This window comes from Cebus imitator, unplaced genomic scaffold, assembly GCF_001604975.1.
Source record: "Cebus imitator isolate Cc_AM_T3 unplaced genomic scaffold, Cebus_imitator-1.0 Scaffold120, whole genome shotgun sequence".
In the NCBI taxonomy this organism is placed as follows: Eukaryota; Metazoa; Chordata; class Mammalia; order Primates; family Cebidae; genus Cebus; species Cebus imitator.
The window spans coordinates 1,301,193-1,318,374 of record NW_016107435.1 but is presented as its reverse complement, the minus strand read 5'-3'; the positions used below and the strand labels follow the sequence as shown (position 1 = coordinate 1,318,374).

The 17,182-nt window shown below is 39.2% G+C and overlaps 1 protein-coding gene across 2 annotated transcripts in view; it reads right to left on the bottom strand.

Moving 5' to 3' along the window:
* Window positions 1–17,182, bottom strand: part of SLC7A2 (solute carrier family 7 member 2) — a 69,278-nt gene that overhangs the window by 23,143 nt on the left and 28,953 nt on the right. For both annotated transcript variants that reach the window (XM_017539637.2, XM_017539636.2), the window contains exons 2-3: window positions 4,780–5,177; window positions 3,877–4,032 (exon numbers count right to left, since the gene is read on the bottom strand). In XM_017539637.2, the coding sequence (XP_017395126.1) occupies window positions 3,877–4,032; window positions 4,780–5,155 (532 nt within the window). In that variant the 5' untranslated portion in view covers window positions 5,156–5,177. The remainder of the gene's footprint in view (window positions 1–3,876; window positions 4,033–4,779; window positions 5,178–17,182) is intronic.

The window sequence follows — 17,182 nt, the reverse complement described above, 5'->3', positions numbered from 1 at the left end:
AGACGGGGTTTCACCATGTTGACCAGGATGGTCTCGATCTCTTGACCTCGTGATCCACCCGCCTCGGCCTCCCAAAGTGCTGGGATTACAGGCTTGAGCCACCGCGCCCGGCCTGCAAACTTTTTTTTTTTTCTGAGACGGAGCCTTGCTCTGTTTCACTGGCTGGAGTACAGAGGTGTGATCTTGGCTCGCTGCAACCTCTGCCTCCTGTGCTCAAACAATTCGCTCACCTCAGCCACCTGAGTAGCTGTGAACACAAGTGCATGCCACCATGTCTGGCTAATTTTTGTACTTTTTGTAGGGCTGGGGTTTTGCCATGTTGGCCAGGCTGGTCTCAAATTCCAGACCTCAGGTGATCTGCCTGCCTCAGCCTCCCAAAGTGCTGGGATTACAGGCATGAGCCACCGTGCATGGGCCATTTGCAAACTCTTTAAAAGTAAATGGTAAAACATATGTCTGCTGTGCACACAAAATACATAAACAAAGATACTTTAACTGTGCCAAAAAAGCATTTTGTTAAACCTAGCCTCATTTTAACAGTTTTATATTCTGGTTGTAAAAGTGATCAATTTCCTATTCAAGTACACAGAAAATATATAAAGAAGCTCAACCACGCTTTTCCCTCCCAAATTTTGTACACACACACACACACACACACACACACACACAAAATCTCTCTCTCTCTCTCGTGCCAGTAAATATACAGTCTCATTTTTAACAGCTGCATATCTTCAACTATATTGATATACTACACTTTAATTCATCCCTTATTTATAGACAATTAGATCACTCTTTGTTATAATTATAAATAGCACTGACATAATAATTCTTTTATAAATATCTTCCTACACTTTCTATTTACTTCTTTACAATTTTCTGCAAGGTAATAATGTATCAAAGGTAAGAACTGTTGGTTCACATTATCAAAATATTCTCTGGAAAGTTTGGCTGGATTTAAAGTTTTTATTTTTTCTATTAGGGTATTCTATTCATATCAATTGATATGGTTTGCCTGTGTCCTCACCCAAATCTCATCTTGAATTGTAACTCCCATAATCTCCATGTGACATGGGAGGCGCCCAGTGGGAGGTAATTGAATCATGGGGGCAGGTTCCCTGTGCTGTTCTCATGATAGTGAATACACCTCATGAGATCTGATGGTTTTATAAACGGCAGTTCCCCTGCACGTGCTCTCTTGCCTGACATCACGTAAGACATGACTTTGTTCCTTCCACCATGATTGTAAGGCCTTCCCAACCATGTAGAACTGTGAATCCATTAAACCTTTTTTTCTTCATAAATTACTGAGTCTCAGGTAATTCTTTATAGCAGTATGAAAATGCAGTAATACATTGATTTGTAAAATTTATTTATATATTAATGCCATAAGCTCTCTGCTTGTCATGTACAGCATACATTTTTCCCAGTTTGTTTTTGCCTTTAGTCTTACTGTTGATTATATACATGTAGAAAAGTTATTAGAAAAAAATTTTTTTTCCTTTTTAGTTTCTACCTTGAAAAAAATTCTCTAAAACATTAACTCAAAACATCTACTTTGTTTCCTTCCAGTATTTTTCTAATTATATTTACATCTTTAACCCATTTGGTATAAGATTTGAATTATGGACCTATGGAAGTTTATCTTTTACCATCGAGGAAATGATTGCTTTGAAAAGACGATGCCACAGATTTACTTGTTTTTTCCTCATATCTAAACTATTAGATATCACCATCAAATAAGCAAATTTTTCCAAGAAGGGATGAAAGAACTTGAATTTTGTTCTTCTACCTGTATAATTCCTAGAATCATAAATTAACCATATAAAGGAAAGCTGTATGGTCAGCACAATTCTCGACTCTGTAATTGTAAGTTAGGTTAGGAACCACCGCTATATACCTCAGAGAATAACAAAGCCACCTTTACATTTCATGTAAGTTTCCAACAGCACATGTGCACTGTCTACTCTGCAGTCTCATCTCCCACCGGCAGATTAGACACCAATGAGTATCTCATCTAAACACTGCATACACTTCCCGTGTATCTTTAGTAAAACAGCTGCTTCACGTAATTTGGTGTTACAATATGAATAGGGATTTATAATACAGGGTCTGTTCTTCAAATATTCTAAGAACAAAGTTATAACATAAGCTTAACCTATAATTAAAGGAAAGATATGATGGTGAATGAACACAGGACAAATGATGTGAGCCAAGGCCTAAGTCTTGCCGTGGTATTAAACTATGTTCTCATTGCTTCATAGCTACATGCTTTTCATCATTTGGAGATTAAAACTGAGTATTTTAAGTTCACTGAAACGATCCCTAAATAAAATATGATGTAAACAACTTAATGCTCGACTGGTTTCTATTTCTAAGTGAGACCAGTTAGAAACCAAAACAAAAATTGATTCTTTGTTGAAAAACAAATGGTGTAATTTTTCTTGACATTAGACTCAAAATGGAAAACATTTTATGCCTATACACTTTTTTAGGTTCTTATCCCTATATAAAACATTTAATTAATGACTCACTTTTTAAAGGGTAAAGCTATTTTTTTAAAAAATTTTCAAGTAAACATTTCATAAGAGAATGATATTTCTGTCTTGCTCTTCTAACAAGGGAAAAAACAGAGGTAAGGTTGGACAAGAAAGCATGAGGCAGATTGCCCAGGATAAAGCAAGTGAGAAGTAGGAATAGACGTGGTTTTTACTCTTAGTGCAATCCTTGACGGGCATAAGCAGGATTGCAGGGAAGAATGAGACTCAAAAGAGAAAATGTGGCCGAGTGCAGTGGCTCATGCCTATAATCCCAGCACTTTGGGAGGCTGCGGTGGAGGGATCACTTGAGGTCAGGAGTTCGAGACCAGCCTGGCCAACATGGTGAAACCTTGTCTCTACTAAAAATACAAAAATTAGCCAGGCATGGTGGCGCATGCCTGTAATCTCAGCTACTCGGGAGGCTGAGGCAGGAGAATCGCTTGAATCTGGGAGACGGAGGAGGTTGCAGTGTCACTGCAGTCCAGTCTGGGTGACAGAGCCAGACTCTGTCTCAAAAAAAGAAAGAAAGAAAGAAAGAAAGAAAAAGTTCAAATAGTTAAAACAAATAAAAGGAGATGGAGCAGGAAGTAGCTATACCTATGAAATAAAATTGCTACCAGGTGAGTGCTTACTCGGAACCAAACAAGAAGGCTGTAGGAGGCAGACACTGATGCCCTCATGTTCTGGATGAGCAAACTGAGGGAGGGAGATTATAGAAATTGTTCTATGTTCTTAAGCGTGTGAGTGGCACAGAAGGATTGAAATCTGGGTATTCTAATTCTTGTGCCTTTTAAAACCACTATGCTATGATACTGATGAAAACTGGAAAATCCTGGTACTAAGTATGTTCGTCTATATAATGTTGACATTACAAAATGACAGGGGATTTGAACGTGCTTCCTTTACAACCAAAGGCCTACATTATATAGATGAAGGCATGTCGGAAAAACAGAGTTTCTTCTAGACATTGCAAATATCCCTAGTTGTATCTAATAAGATAAAACAATGCCAAGAAAGTATACATTCTTCCTTGCTGAAACCACCGCTATTCCTGCAAACCATTAATTATTATAAAAATCAATGTTCTCATCATATTATTCAGTATGTGCCAGGTTCCATTTACCCAGAAGTGCTATTTCTACCATTGCACACAATTTAGGCCTAGGTTAAAACGTGATTCCAGCCAGTGATAAACCCCACAGATGTCTAACAGAAACAATAAATGTATAAATATACTGACCTCATCTTGGAAACTGAGGCCCCAAATTCAAAAGCAACCTATTTTCCTGAGACAATTAGCTTGGGTCATTCTGGGGAGAAGTATAACTAGTTTTCTTACCTGCTAGAAGTAATATAAGGCACACAGCAAAAAAATCAGGATATTCTGCAAGACCAGTGTAATTCATTCTGAAGTATGTCCTCAAAAACTGACCAATCTGTTTGCTAAGAAGTTCATCAAAGGTGCCACTCCAGGCTCTTGCAACGCTTGATGTACCTTCCCAACACAGAATACAAGGTCACTGGGAGCAAATTAACGTAGCATCATTTGCTACTCTATTATAGGATAAACATGAGTTCACAAAAGATTGAAAATTTTAATCGTGTATAAAGTATCTAGATAATTTTATAATCATGCAATAGTCATCAAATGTTCAAATCCATAACTATGGAATCAGGTAACTTTATTTGCAGTAGAGAATTATAATTTAAAAAGTTTGCAAGCCCACTAAGAGGCATAGTCAGAGATGAAGCAAAAGTCACAGAATTTTGTAGCTGGGTGCTGTGGCTCACACCTGCAATCCCAGCACTTTGGGAGGCCAAAGTGGGTGAATCAGCTGAGGTCAGGAGTTCAGGGCCAGCTTGGTCAACAAAGTGAAACCCCATCTTTACTAAAAATACAAAAATTATCCAGGCCTGGTGGCAGGTGCCTGTAATTGCAGCTACTCAGGAGGCTGAGGCAGGAGAATCATTTGAACTCAGGAGGTGGAGGTTGCAGTGAGCAGAGATCACGCCACTGCACTTCAGCCTGGGCAACAGAGTGAGACTCTGTCTCAAAAACAAAAACAAAAACAAAAAACTCCCGCAGAATTTTGTAATTAGAAGGAGACATTTTACAGATAACAAAAATGAGACACACAGACATCAAATGATGCACACACGCCTACAACTGAATCTAAGGGCTGTGACTCAGGGCTGCGATTTCTTCCATTCCACACAAGGAAAACTTCTTTTTGAAACATACCTATCACATAAGATAAAATGAGATTCCAGCCAGTGATGAAGGCCCACAGCTCTCCCACAGTCACGTAGGTGTACAAATACGCAGACCCCGTCTTGGGAACACGGGCCCCAAATTCTGCATAGCAGAGGCCAGCCATCACTGAAGCCAGGGCAGCAATGAGGAAGGATACCACAATGCTGGGGCCCGAGTCTGCCTTGGCCACCTCTCCGGCGAGGACGTAAACCCCAGCACCGAGGGTGCTTCCAACGCCCAGGGCAATAAGATCCATGGTGGATAAGCAGCGGCATAATTTGGTGTCTTCTAGACTGTCCAAGGTCACGATTTTTCTTCGGATCAGACATCGGGCAAAAGTCAGCGCAGCTCTGCAGGGAATCATTCTGACGTCTGACGAGGGCAACCTGAGCAGAAGGGAGGAGGTTAGAAGCTGATCTGGAATCACCATCCCTCCCTTTGACGACCCAGCTTCCAGGCACAATTAGAGCCGGGGTGTGTGTGTGTGTGTGTGTGTGTGTGTGTGTGTGTGTGTGTGTGTGTCACTTGTTAGAAGAGATGCAGTGACCCAGAGCAGTCAGAAGGAAAGTTTAATAGGCTCTTAGCCAGAGCCTTGAATTTCCTGTAGATCAATTTCCTGTAGTATACGTAAGCCTTTGTAAGAGACTACAACAAATGGTTTATGTCGTAAGCAAAGGAATACAGCAGCCTTTGGTGATTAAAAAGATTCACCGTTTTTGTTCACATATTATAATTTCGTGTTTTTGTTTTTGTTTTGAGACAGGATCTCTGTCACCCAGGCTGGATTGCAGTGGCGCAGTTTCGGCTCATGGCAGCCTCAACCTCTCTGGCTCAAACAATCTTCCAACCTCGGCCTCTGGGGTAGCTGGGAATACAGGTGCGAGCCATCATGCCCAAGCTAAAAATTTTCTAAGAATATGTTGATAGAAATATATTTCGAGAGATGACTAAATTAGTTCTCACTACAAGGAAGGGGGTAAATTGCCTCATCTTTTAGGTTCTGTCTCTCTTTACTTCAAACATCCATTTAACTCAGGTTCTTTTGTTTTGTTGTTGTTGTTGTTGTTGAGACAGGGTCCTACTCTGTCGCCCAGGCGCGACACAGTGGCGCAGTCGCAGTGGCGCAGTCATAGCTCAATGCGGCCTCAACTTCCTGGACTGAATCAATCCTCCCGCCTTAGTCTACTGAGTAGCTGGGACCACAGGTATGTGCCACCAGGCTCAGGTAACTTTTTTATTTTTTGCAGAGATGGGGTCTCACTATCTCACCAGCCCATGCTGGTCTTGAACCCACAGGCTCATGTAATCCTACTTCCTTGGCCTCCCAAAGTGCTAGGATAATAGGCATGAACCACCACGCCTGGCCCAGATTTTTCAGGCCTTACTATCTGCCAGGAATTGTGCTGGGATTCTATGTAGAATTATGTCTTACATAGATGAGGTCTCTAGCCTTACAGGACTTAGCTATCATCTAAAAGCAGGTAAAAACATAATCATTATGTATTCTACAGCTTTATCAAGTGAGCATCTCTGTTTTCCATTTAAACAATGAATGTGAAGCAGATATGAACTTTTTAGAATTTTTAAAAAATCACCTCTCAAAGCATGCTGAAATCTAAAACTGCTATTCAACCATGCTTTAAGTATGAATTTGTATTAAAATACACATGCTTACTACATTTGCCATTTCTAAGTAAATACATCCAAAGTCCATGCCAAGTATTATTCCATGTTCTTTTAAAAATGGAATGAATAAAGTAGACAAAAAAATCATACTCCCCACCTCCTGCAGGCCTAAGCAATCTAACACTGAAAAAAATCAAGGTATAAAAGAAGGTATGACTATTAGTAAGAAAAAATACACAGGCATATATTACAGTAAAAAGGCTTAAAGCAAAACATATAACAATATTAACAGTAATGATATTTAGATGGTGGGTTTTTACTTCTCTGTATTTCATATATTATAATGCTAATACCTATTTCTAATTTGCTTCCAGTGAATATGTACAACTTATATGCAAAAGAAATATTAAAAATGAAAAAGCTCTACACGGCATTGTCTACCAAAACATATAACTCAGCAGACTAGGAAATAACTGAGGAAAATTATTCACACATCAATATAAACATAAATTCAAGCTTCGAATGGTGAAAGCAGGTAAGTCAAAGAATATGAAGCAAAGCCTAAGGAGAAATACAAAATAGGTGAAACGTTCCTTGATCATAAAAATAAACTTTTATACATCTTCAGTATCTTCTGTGCCACCTGACAGAGTACCAAATCATGGCACTTCACAAACACTTGTGGGAAAATCCGCAAATATGTTGATATCCCTAGTGTTGCCAATATTCAGGTTTCCAAAATCAAAACCTATCAATACTTCCATAAATCAAATAAGTATCAATTTCTACCAGTAGCTAACCCTTAACTAGCCCTTTCTCATATATCTAGAAGATAAGTGTTCTGCTTAAAAAGAATTGAGAAGTAAAAAGTAGAAGTTTTATAAAGGCCAACTGAGGGGGCCAAGAGGGGTGGGAAAGGTAGTTACTAAATGCTGAGCTTATTTAAGCATTTTTATACGTGGATGTACAAATATCAAGGATTAGGGACCACTGCCAACTGAAAAGTGTTCAGAAACAAAGACCCACTGACCTTCACTAATGATTTAAGATCGTGTGAAAATGGGACACGTCATATACAACGTTGGGAACACAACTTATAAACAAAATGCAGCATACCCATTTGTCATTTAACCAAATAAAACATGCCCATCATGGAATACTTAAATGAACTTTGACTTTTATGAGTAAAAGACATAAATTCCCTATAATCCCAGCACTTTGGGAGGCCGAGGTGGGTAGATCATGAGGTCAGGAGTTCGAGATCAGTCTGGTCAGCATGGTGAAATCCTGTTTCTACTAAAAATACAAAAATTAGCTGGGCGTGGTGGTGCGCGCCTGTAAACCTAGCTACTCAGGAGGCTGAGGCAGGAGAATCACTTGAGGCTGGGAGGCAGAGGTTACAGTGAGCCGAGATTTCACCACTCACTCCAGCTTGAGTGACAAAGCAAAACTGTGTCTCCAAAAAAAAAAAAAGGCATAAATTCTACAACTATTGCATATTTAAAGAGAAAGGATCTGGACGGAAGCAAGGAAAACAAAGGAAAGATTTGGGGGCTAATAGGATTGTGGATAAACTTTTTTTCTAATCCTTTTTTTCTGGTACTATGATTAGGATGTTGTTTGTGAAATTTCTAAAGAAAAACCAGCATAAAAATAAAAGAATAAGCAAGTCGACCAATAAACAAACCTCCTTTGAAAACGTTAAAACAGTAAAAGCTTTTATTATTAAGTTACCCAAAATGAAAAAATGAGCAATGGTCATCTCTTCAATATGAAATTTAATTTAATTCATTCCAGATTACATAGGAGGCAGGACTGCTTATAGAAATGCACAGCTTTAATCAGATAAGATATGATTTCTGCTGCTTCTTTCCTATTTTTTTTTCTTTTTTGGAAGGGTTTCAGGGAGTGGGGGTCTGTATAGGCAAAATATTTCTTTCCATTAAAGATGAAAAGTATTTTATGTGTAGTCAGGTTTTCTATGTTACTCTGGGGGAAAAAGAAAAATATTCCATTTGTCAAGCATTCGTTTGCTTTTGAGTAATCAGGAAAGCATACGTCAGAAACTTCTCAGAACTGATAGGTTACTCAACGTCCTTCGCAAACAATCTCAACTACGCACAACGTGGTAAAATACGGATTGCAAAAGCCATGACACAGATCTCATTTTGTAGGACTATAATGGGATGGGAGAAAAGGAAAAAACATACTGGGTCAATTTAATGAGTCATTATTAAACATTTATTGAGTCCTAGCAGGTGTATCATGCAGTGCTTAGTAGATGAAGAAAGTTAATTTCATGCTTTTGTAAAATATGCTTCTGTCGAGACACGCTGATATATGAAAGTAGTGTGGCAACAAGAGAATGAGAAAAAAATTTGTATCTAATGTTAGTGATGTAATTTAATATGTACCTATTTTTGAAGTTTTTATAACTTTTTTCTTTAACATTTTAAAAAGATAAGCTTTTTATGTGAAATGGTTATGACAACCTTACTCTCATTTTTACAGGAGACTTTCACTGCCCAAGAAAAAATATCCCTCCCACTTACACAACCAATACAAATGCAGAGATAACAGGCAGGGTTTTGGAGGTGATTCCATTGATCTGGAGGGCACAGACTTTGTTTTCCCAGGAGCAGACTGATCTGCACCATTTTACCCCCTGTCAGTTATTGCTACTGTGACTAGGGACTCGTATTTAATATGAAACCCACATGCATGTAGTATAAGAACAACAATGCAGGTTTTGGGAAGAGGCCCGTATAAAACTCATGCCCATAGAGTATAAAGGCTCTAATCAATATCCCTATGAGGTCACAAGTGATTCTGGCAATATGAGAAATAGATATGTATCTTTCTTCAATAAGCAATTATTTTATTAATGGCTGAGACAGTGGCGTCTCTTGAGGAAGACAAATATGCACATATTAGCTTAGATCTGAAAATAGAATTAGCCAAGGGAGGGCTGGAAGGGACTAGCAATAGGATGTGCTGCAGAAAAGTCTCTGGATGATTTTAATGAGCCTAATGATACATGTGGATCTTTCTTAGCCTCCACCCCTACTCTGCCCCAAACTGAAGTATAACCATTTCTAGGCACCTTATTCCTTGATAGGGCCCTATACATTCTTGCCAAAAAGCTAAATTCCTTCCTCAGCAACTTGGAATTACCTTTTTCTAAAACTTCTTTAGCCCAGGCCATCAACCAGACAATAAAGACTTTTAGGACTTGTAAATTCCTAACCCTGATAATACAACAGAGCAAACTGCCTTTCAACGATCCCCAGAAATCTTTCCGAATCTGCTCATCACAGTCACAAGTTTATCCTAGGTTTTCACTTTTGTTCAAAAGTTTGATATACTGAGTCACTTAGAAATGAATCTTTCCCTTCCTCCCCTAAGTAACGGCTGACATTTCAAACTTAATCTTCTATATCAGTATCCCAGGCCCTGACAATAAATCTTACAGGAGAAACTAGCTGTGGCAAGTCAGTGAGGTAAGTGTTCCAATAAACTCTCAACAAATTAGTTCGTCCAAATTATAACAACTTTTTGTTTCTTCATTCCAGTTGCTAGTTTCATGGTGAGACATCTGCTCTTTCTGTTTTGGGACTGATGAGAAAAAAGTAATTAAGTCATTATTTAATTTTTTTTAAAGATAGGGATCTTTATTTTACTGTTTTTGCCCTAGATCTTTTTTATTTTGCAATCTCCAAACCCAACATTTTGACAACCTTAAAGTTCCAAGATACATTTTCAAATTAGAATGTCAGTTAAATAATTTAGTAAAGGGAAAAAAAGATACAGACACAAGACCACGGAATTAATGACTTTTCTCTCATTCTTTTTACCAAGTTTTGAGAGATTAATTTCTTTAAAAAATCATCAGAGGTATAATGTAAGACAAAATACTATCAGAAATGGTAACTCTTCAGCCCTGATCAGCAAAAAACAGAAACCACAAACCCATGCATTCAACCCTTAAACCTGAATTTTTCCAGAGAAAAAGGAACACTCTTCCAAATCCACTTAACTTATATTGGGTCCAAAGCTTATCTTTTCTCAAAATCAAATATTCTGAACAATTTCTTCCTCTAGAGTTTTCTCCAGAGAATTGAATGGAAATGTAGACATAGGTAAAAATAAGAAACCCAACTGAGGCCACTACAAAGTTATAATCACTGTAATAATGACATTTACATTTTCTCCCCTTTTATACCAAATCAGTACTGCCAGGAAGTTAGACTAAGAACATATTATTTCAAACTTTCTGATGTAGAATCCAGACACAGGCAAGCATTTTTCCTAAAGGCATTCAACAAATAAAGGGCTGATAGACAATTCTGGGAAGTCTGTAAAGACAGCTGGTGCTTCCAAACACGTGACTCCATTTCCCTTTAGTAAAAGCCACATAACAGCAGGAATAAGGCATAGCTAATTAGCTCGAAGAGATGTAGGAAAAAAATCAAATAAAGCATCCAACTTTTATTTTTAGGCTTGGGGAACAGAAGAAACAAAAACTGAAATGAAGAAGGCAAAGCACTCGATGCCTTGGTAACCAGAGTCTCTGCCCAGTCAGCACTCTGCATTCCCAACCAGAGCTCGGTGCCAGGCTTGGGCACCACACAGATGCCCATGCCCATAAGGTCTTTAAGAATCTTTGGCTAGCACATCACTCTGACTGCCAGTGGGTACAACCTGTTCCCTTTCCCCAAGCTGCTAGGACCTGTACCTTATACATGCTATTGCAAACATGAGGAGCAGCTCTTTCCAGAATTCTTTCACCTTACCTGGGATCCTGCCATTGCCTCCTGCTCTCCCCCGTCTTCACATCCCCAAACCACAGATCACTGGACCAGAGAGATGCCTGACTGAGGGTTAAATATTCAAAGACTGTGAATGCTTATTAGATGTTCTTCAAGCTCTGAAGAACACAGTGACTGAAGTGATCAAATGGTCTGGTGCAGGCTAAAGTCACACAGACTGGGGACCTGCTTGACAAGGTGCAGAAATTCAGAAGCTGGCAGTAGAAGTCACAGCAGGGTGGGCCAGTCACAGTGGCTCACGCCCATAGTCCCAGCACTGCGGAAGGCTTGAGGAGCACTTGAGGTCAGGAGTTTGAGACCAGCCTGACCAATATGGTGAAACCCCATCTCTACTAAAACTACAAAAATTAGCTGGGTATGGTGTCATGCACCTGTAATCTCAGCTACTTAGGAGGCTGAGACAGGAGAATCGCTTGAACCTGGGAGACAGAGGTTGCAGTGAGCTGAGATCATGCCACTGCACTCTAGCCTGGGCAACAGAGCAACACTCCACCTGAAAAAAAAAAAAGAAAAGAAAAGAAAAAAAGAAACCATACCATTGTCATTTAGAGGAGGACAGAGATGAAAGGCAGCTGCCCCAGCAGGGAGGCAGGGCAGGAGGAGCCCGGGCATCTTCTCTGTCCCTGCCAGGCCTTGCTGCACCTCTAATGTTGGGTGTGCAAGATTCCCTGGCATGATTTGGACAAACCTCCTGTGCATTTCAGCTATTTAGAGTGGTCTCTGTTCCTTGAAATCAAATGCTACTTACTGACGAAGGTCAAGATGGTACTGAGAGTGCCTCCTTCACCCCACTCTATTCCCACGGTCAACTCTTTCAATCTGCCCCCTTCAGCCATTTCATCTACATTTCCTGATGTAATGAAAATTCCTCTTCTTTCCAAAAGCAGGTTTTCCTGGTAGAATAACTCATATGTGTTTACTTTTCTTGATAAGGTGCTCAGAGAGTTTAACCTGCATTAGTTCAGTCCCTTTACACACAGATGTATATACCCTCTCCTTGAAAAAATAGCTTGACATAAGGCAGAGAATTTTTTTTTTTTGTGGCAGGCTGGAGTGCAGTGATACTGTTTAAAACAATTTTTTTGTTGTTTTTTGCCAATGAATTATAGAAGTAAGCTAGCAGCAGAGCAATTATTCACCTAATGGAGGAAAGGACATCGAGGGAAGCACTGGGAGTATTTTACCATACGGGAGAAGGGTTTTAAAGATTCCTGAATCAGAGAAGTCTCTACAACACTTAAGATTTGAATGTTAGGGGATTATCTTTTGTTAAATAATGTATTTTTTTTTTGAGGTGGAGTCTCCCTCTTTTGCCCAGGCTGGAGTGCAGTGGCATGATCTTGGCTCACTGCAACCTCCGCCTCTCAAGTTCAAGCAATTCTGCTGCCTCAGCCTCCCAAGTAGCTGGGATTACAGGTGTTTGCCACCACACCTGGCTAATTTTTTGTATTTTTAGTAGAGATGAGGTTTCACCATGTTGGCCAGGCTGGTCTCGAACTCCCAACCTCAAGTGATCCACCCATCCATCTCAGCCTCCCAAAGTGCTGGGATTACAGGCATGAGCCACTGTGCCTGGCCAGAAATGTACATTTCTTCTGAATACTTCCACTACTTTATCAGTTCCCCCAAATACTTGAGTGTACCCTACCAGGCACTGAGACAACCATAAATAGGCTGCCCCAATTCTTCACTCGTGTTGCTTGCAGTGGCACAAGTACAGAGATGACGGCTGTTGCAATATGAGACAGCTATGCTTGGGCACCGGGGAAGCTGGGCACTGCAGGGATTCCTAACTGACTTTGACGGGGGTGCAGGTAGTTAGAGAGGCCTTCTTGGAGACAGCTATGTTTGGATGAGTTAAATTTAGTCATCTGAATGCTCAGTGAGAAGGAGGACACAAGGGGGTGGTGGGGATTACAAGTGTTCTAAGCAGAGGAAACACCAAGAGTGAAGGAGTAGAGAGTAGTTTAGTCCACATAGAGCTTAGGGATGGGGAAACCAGAGGTCAGCAGAGCTAAGTAGAAGGACCCCTAGGCTGTGCAAGGAGCTTGAACTTGACCTTGGGGGCAGTGGGGAATCACTGAGAACTTTAAGCCAGACATAGAATTTGAGAAATGTCATTCTGACTATATTATAAATAAGGCATGAGAAAGATCAAGACTGGAGTTAAGGAGAAAGGTAAACAGGCTACTAGAATAATCTAGAAAGGAGGGATTCTGAGCTGCTCTAGGGGATGGGCAGTGGGGTAAAGCTGAGCTTCTCCACCCTGAGTCAAGGAAGAGGATGAGTGGAAAGGGACATATGGATTTGTAAGCTGGATGGTAGACTACTGAGCTGCTAGTCCACTCCAAAGTTAACATGTTAACTTTACATGGCATATAGTTTACCGATAAGATAAAATCAACAAATTATGTCAGACTGACTTCAGTAAAACTTTATGCAAGGAGGATTCCGTTTTGTCTTTGTTGTTGTTTTTCATTTGAAACTTACACTCCTGTTCTAAAACTGAAAAAAACAGAGAAACTTTATATATATGCCTCTAGAATACAGTTAAAATGTCCATGTTGAGCTCTTTGAATTGTCAGAATTCCAAACAGTAATATTTGCCATGATATTTTCATGGAACGAAGTATTTTAAATGAGTGGGTTTTCTAGCTTCCTGAAGATTCAGTCTCTATGTCTTTGACACTCACCATCACATTTGCCACAATTCAGTGATCCTCCTCTAAATGCTGTTCAATTTCAGGGTGGTTATCCACAGTGGTGACAGAGGTCCGAACTGCTCATTGTTACAAAAGGGTAATCCCTTCTCAGAGAAACTGTTTAAAAAGATGAGTATAGCTGTTTTTTTAAAAAGCAAACCACTCAATATTACCTTAATTCCACTTTGAATCCACCGTCCACGTAAATTAGAGCTAACTCAAGGATGCCAAAGAAATCCAGAAGACCTGGATGGAACCATGTTCCTGCTGCCTTTTTAAATACCCTGTGTCCATCGATGATGGACTGGATAAAGAAAATGTGGTACATATACTATGGAATACTATGCAGCTGTAAAAAGGAATGAGATCATGTCCTTTGCAGGGACATGAATGAAGCTGGAAGTCATCCTTAGCAAACTAACTCAGGAACAGAAAACTGAACACCGCATGTTCTCACTCAAAAGTGGGAGCTGAACAATGAGAACACATGGACAGAGGGAGGAGAACAACACACACTGGGGCCAGTTGGGGACTGGGAGTGAGGGGAGGAAGAGGATTAGGACAAATAGATAATGCATGCTGAGCTTAATACCTAGGTGATGGGTTGATAGGTGCAGCAAACCACCATGGCACACGTTTACCTATGTAACAAACCTGCACATCATGCCCATATACTCCAGAACTTAAACTTTAAATAAATAGCCTGTGCTTGTGAAGCGAGCTTCACTTTTCTCTGCATTAGTAGCTGCCTTTCAGATTAAAGATGCCAGAAGTATATGCATGAGCCAGGAGAGTAGTGGGGTATAAGAAAGCTTTTTGTCTAAAAGCAAAGAGCTGAGAAATAACACTCTGGTTTCCTCTAATTATTCTCTTTCCAAACAGAGCCAAAGTGTATCCCTTTCAATTCACCACCCTGTACCCCATAAAAGTTACCTAGTTATTAGAATTCAACCACTTTTGTTTCAATGCTAGGCAAAATCCCTTCCATCAACTGCAACAGAAATGGAATTTTACCAGAATTCACATTAATTCTTGTTTAAGTTCAAGAAATTTAGAGGGATGCTGAGTTGGGATTTATGGTTTTGCTGCAAAGTCATTTCTTGAAACAAAATGGTCACTTTTGAAACTATATTTTGGATTGTGAAAAACATGTTTTGATTGGGTTCTTCTTAAAACACAGCAACAATGTACGACCATAGATTTTATGGTTAGCTTCTTGATGGATTGTTGAAATGCTGCTATTGGCTGAGAGAAGTTTGCAAGTTCATGCTGGCTTCAAATAAATCTGAATAATATTCCCATCATGTGCTCAGAGAAAGCAATTAAAAGGGTGCTGGTTCTTCACGATTCAGAGCCTCTAAAATTTCTATCTAGAATATGCAAACCAAGAACAATTAAAAAAATAAAACAACTGGAAATGATGTGCTCCTTGAAACTGAAGAGTGATGTGCTTGTCACAGTAAACAATTTTTCCAATTAAGTCTTCTCCAGTCTTTGTCGTAATTTTTATATTATTGCATCAACTGAATTCAATTTATGAATTGCTCAACAGTCAGTTTCTCTAAAAGATCATGCCTTAGACATTTCAAAAAAAAGAAAAAAAATAATCTAAATGCAATTTCCAAACAAAATTCCAGGAGACAAGGGGATAAAGGTAGAAAAAGACAAGTAAACTGGCCATTACCATAAAGCTAGATGTGGGTAAGGGAAGTCCAGGGTAGTATAGGGACACCCAGGAGGGGACGCCATGCTCACACGGGACTGGGGTCGGGGGCAGCAGGGAAGTTTTCCTGGAGAATGCCACGACTAACCTGAGTCTTCATCCATTATTCCACTCTAGAATTGTTGGGTTTTTTTAAAGGCTCAGTACTGCTTAACTCATCCTTAGGGCAAAGAATATAAATAAGAAAAACCAACTTTGCATTTTTTTAATAACTCTGAAACATCCATAATTTTTAAGACTCATTTTGATATTTCGACAATTTATATAATCATCCACCTCTTAAAAGAGATTAGAAGTCCAAGTATTCCTCTTTGTTACTTTATTTGAAATAATTCCTTCCTTGGAAAAAGATCTTGAATTTCTGCATAAATATTTAACAGCAACTATAGTTAATTCCCTGATAAATAGTTAAAAAAAAAAGCAAAACCTAAAAATAATCGTATTAATCTATAAACTCTTACTCAGAAATTCCTGGAAACATCTATTTTGATTTTTAATTCTGAATAATAATAGCTTAAGTTACTATAAAACTTAATTCAAATGATCTCATAAATATAAAAACTATTTTGTAATCATTGATCAATAGGAATTTAAAAATATTTAAATAAAGTATGAAGAGATTTTTACAAAGAATACAATTCATAAAAATGAAAAACCTTGCAAGCCCTGTAATCTAAGGAAAACTTTTAAAAATATATACATATACACATATATTGTACTATTCATGGAGTTGCTCAAACTTCTTTTTAACAACACTCATTTTAAATATTTTGTTACCCCAAAACAAACCTCAGACTATATCTTTCTGTCCTCTACAACCTTTATAATGGCCTTGTATTACATACAATAGGACCATGGTACAGCTGCTCAGTTTTCAAAGAAGACTGTAAGAAGAGAGATAAACTCGCTTCCTCCTCACTCTTGCTGCTTCTTTATAACGAGCCATTTCATCTGACCTTCGGGTTTTTAGCACTAAGATGCAGACAGAGAGAGCAATACCCTATCTTGGAAGGCTCTGAATTCCACTATTTCCAGGAAACCAGCAGTTATTTCCCAGCACTGACTTTGAGTGACTCCCAGGAGAGGAAGCAATTATTTGAAACCACACCGTATGGAGATTTGTAAATGAATTATTTTGTTCAAACAGAGTTTAGCTTCCTTCAATTTAAATAGGCTTAGAAATACCAGCATCCTTTAAAACAACAATTCTTATTTAATTTAAATACTATAAAGAATGAGATTTCAGTTTTAAGGCTTTGAATCCATTTACTGGCTGGGTGCAGTAGCTCACACCTGTGATCCCAGCACTTTGGGAGGCCAAGACGGGAGGGTCACTTGAGGTCAGGAGTTCGAGACCAGCCTGACCAACACAGAAAAACCCATCTCTACTAACAATACAAAAATTAGCTGGGCATGGTGGCATGTGCCTGTAGTCCCACCAATTAAAGAGGCTGAGGGAGGAGAAACGCTTGAACCCAGAAGGCAGAGGCTGCAGTGAGTCGAGATTGCGC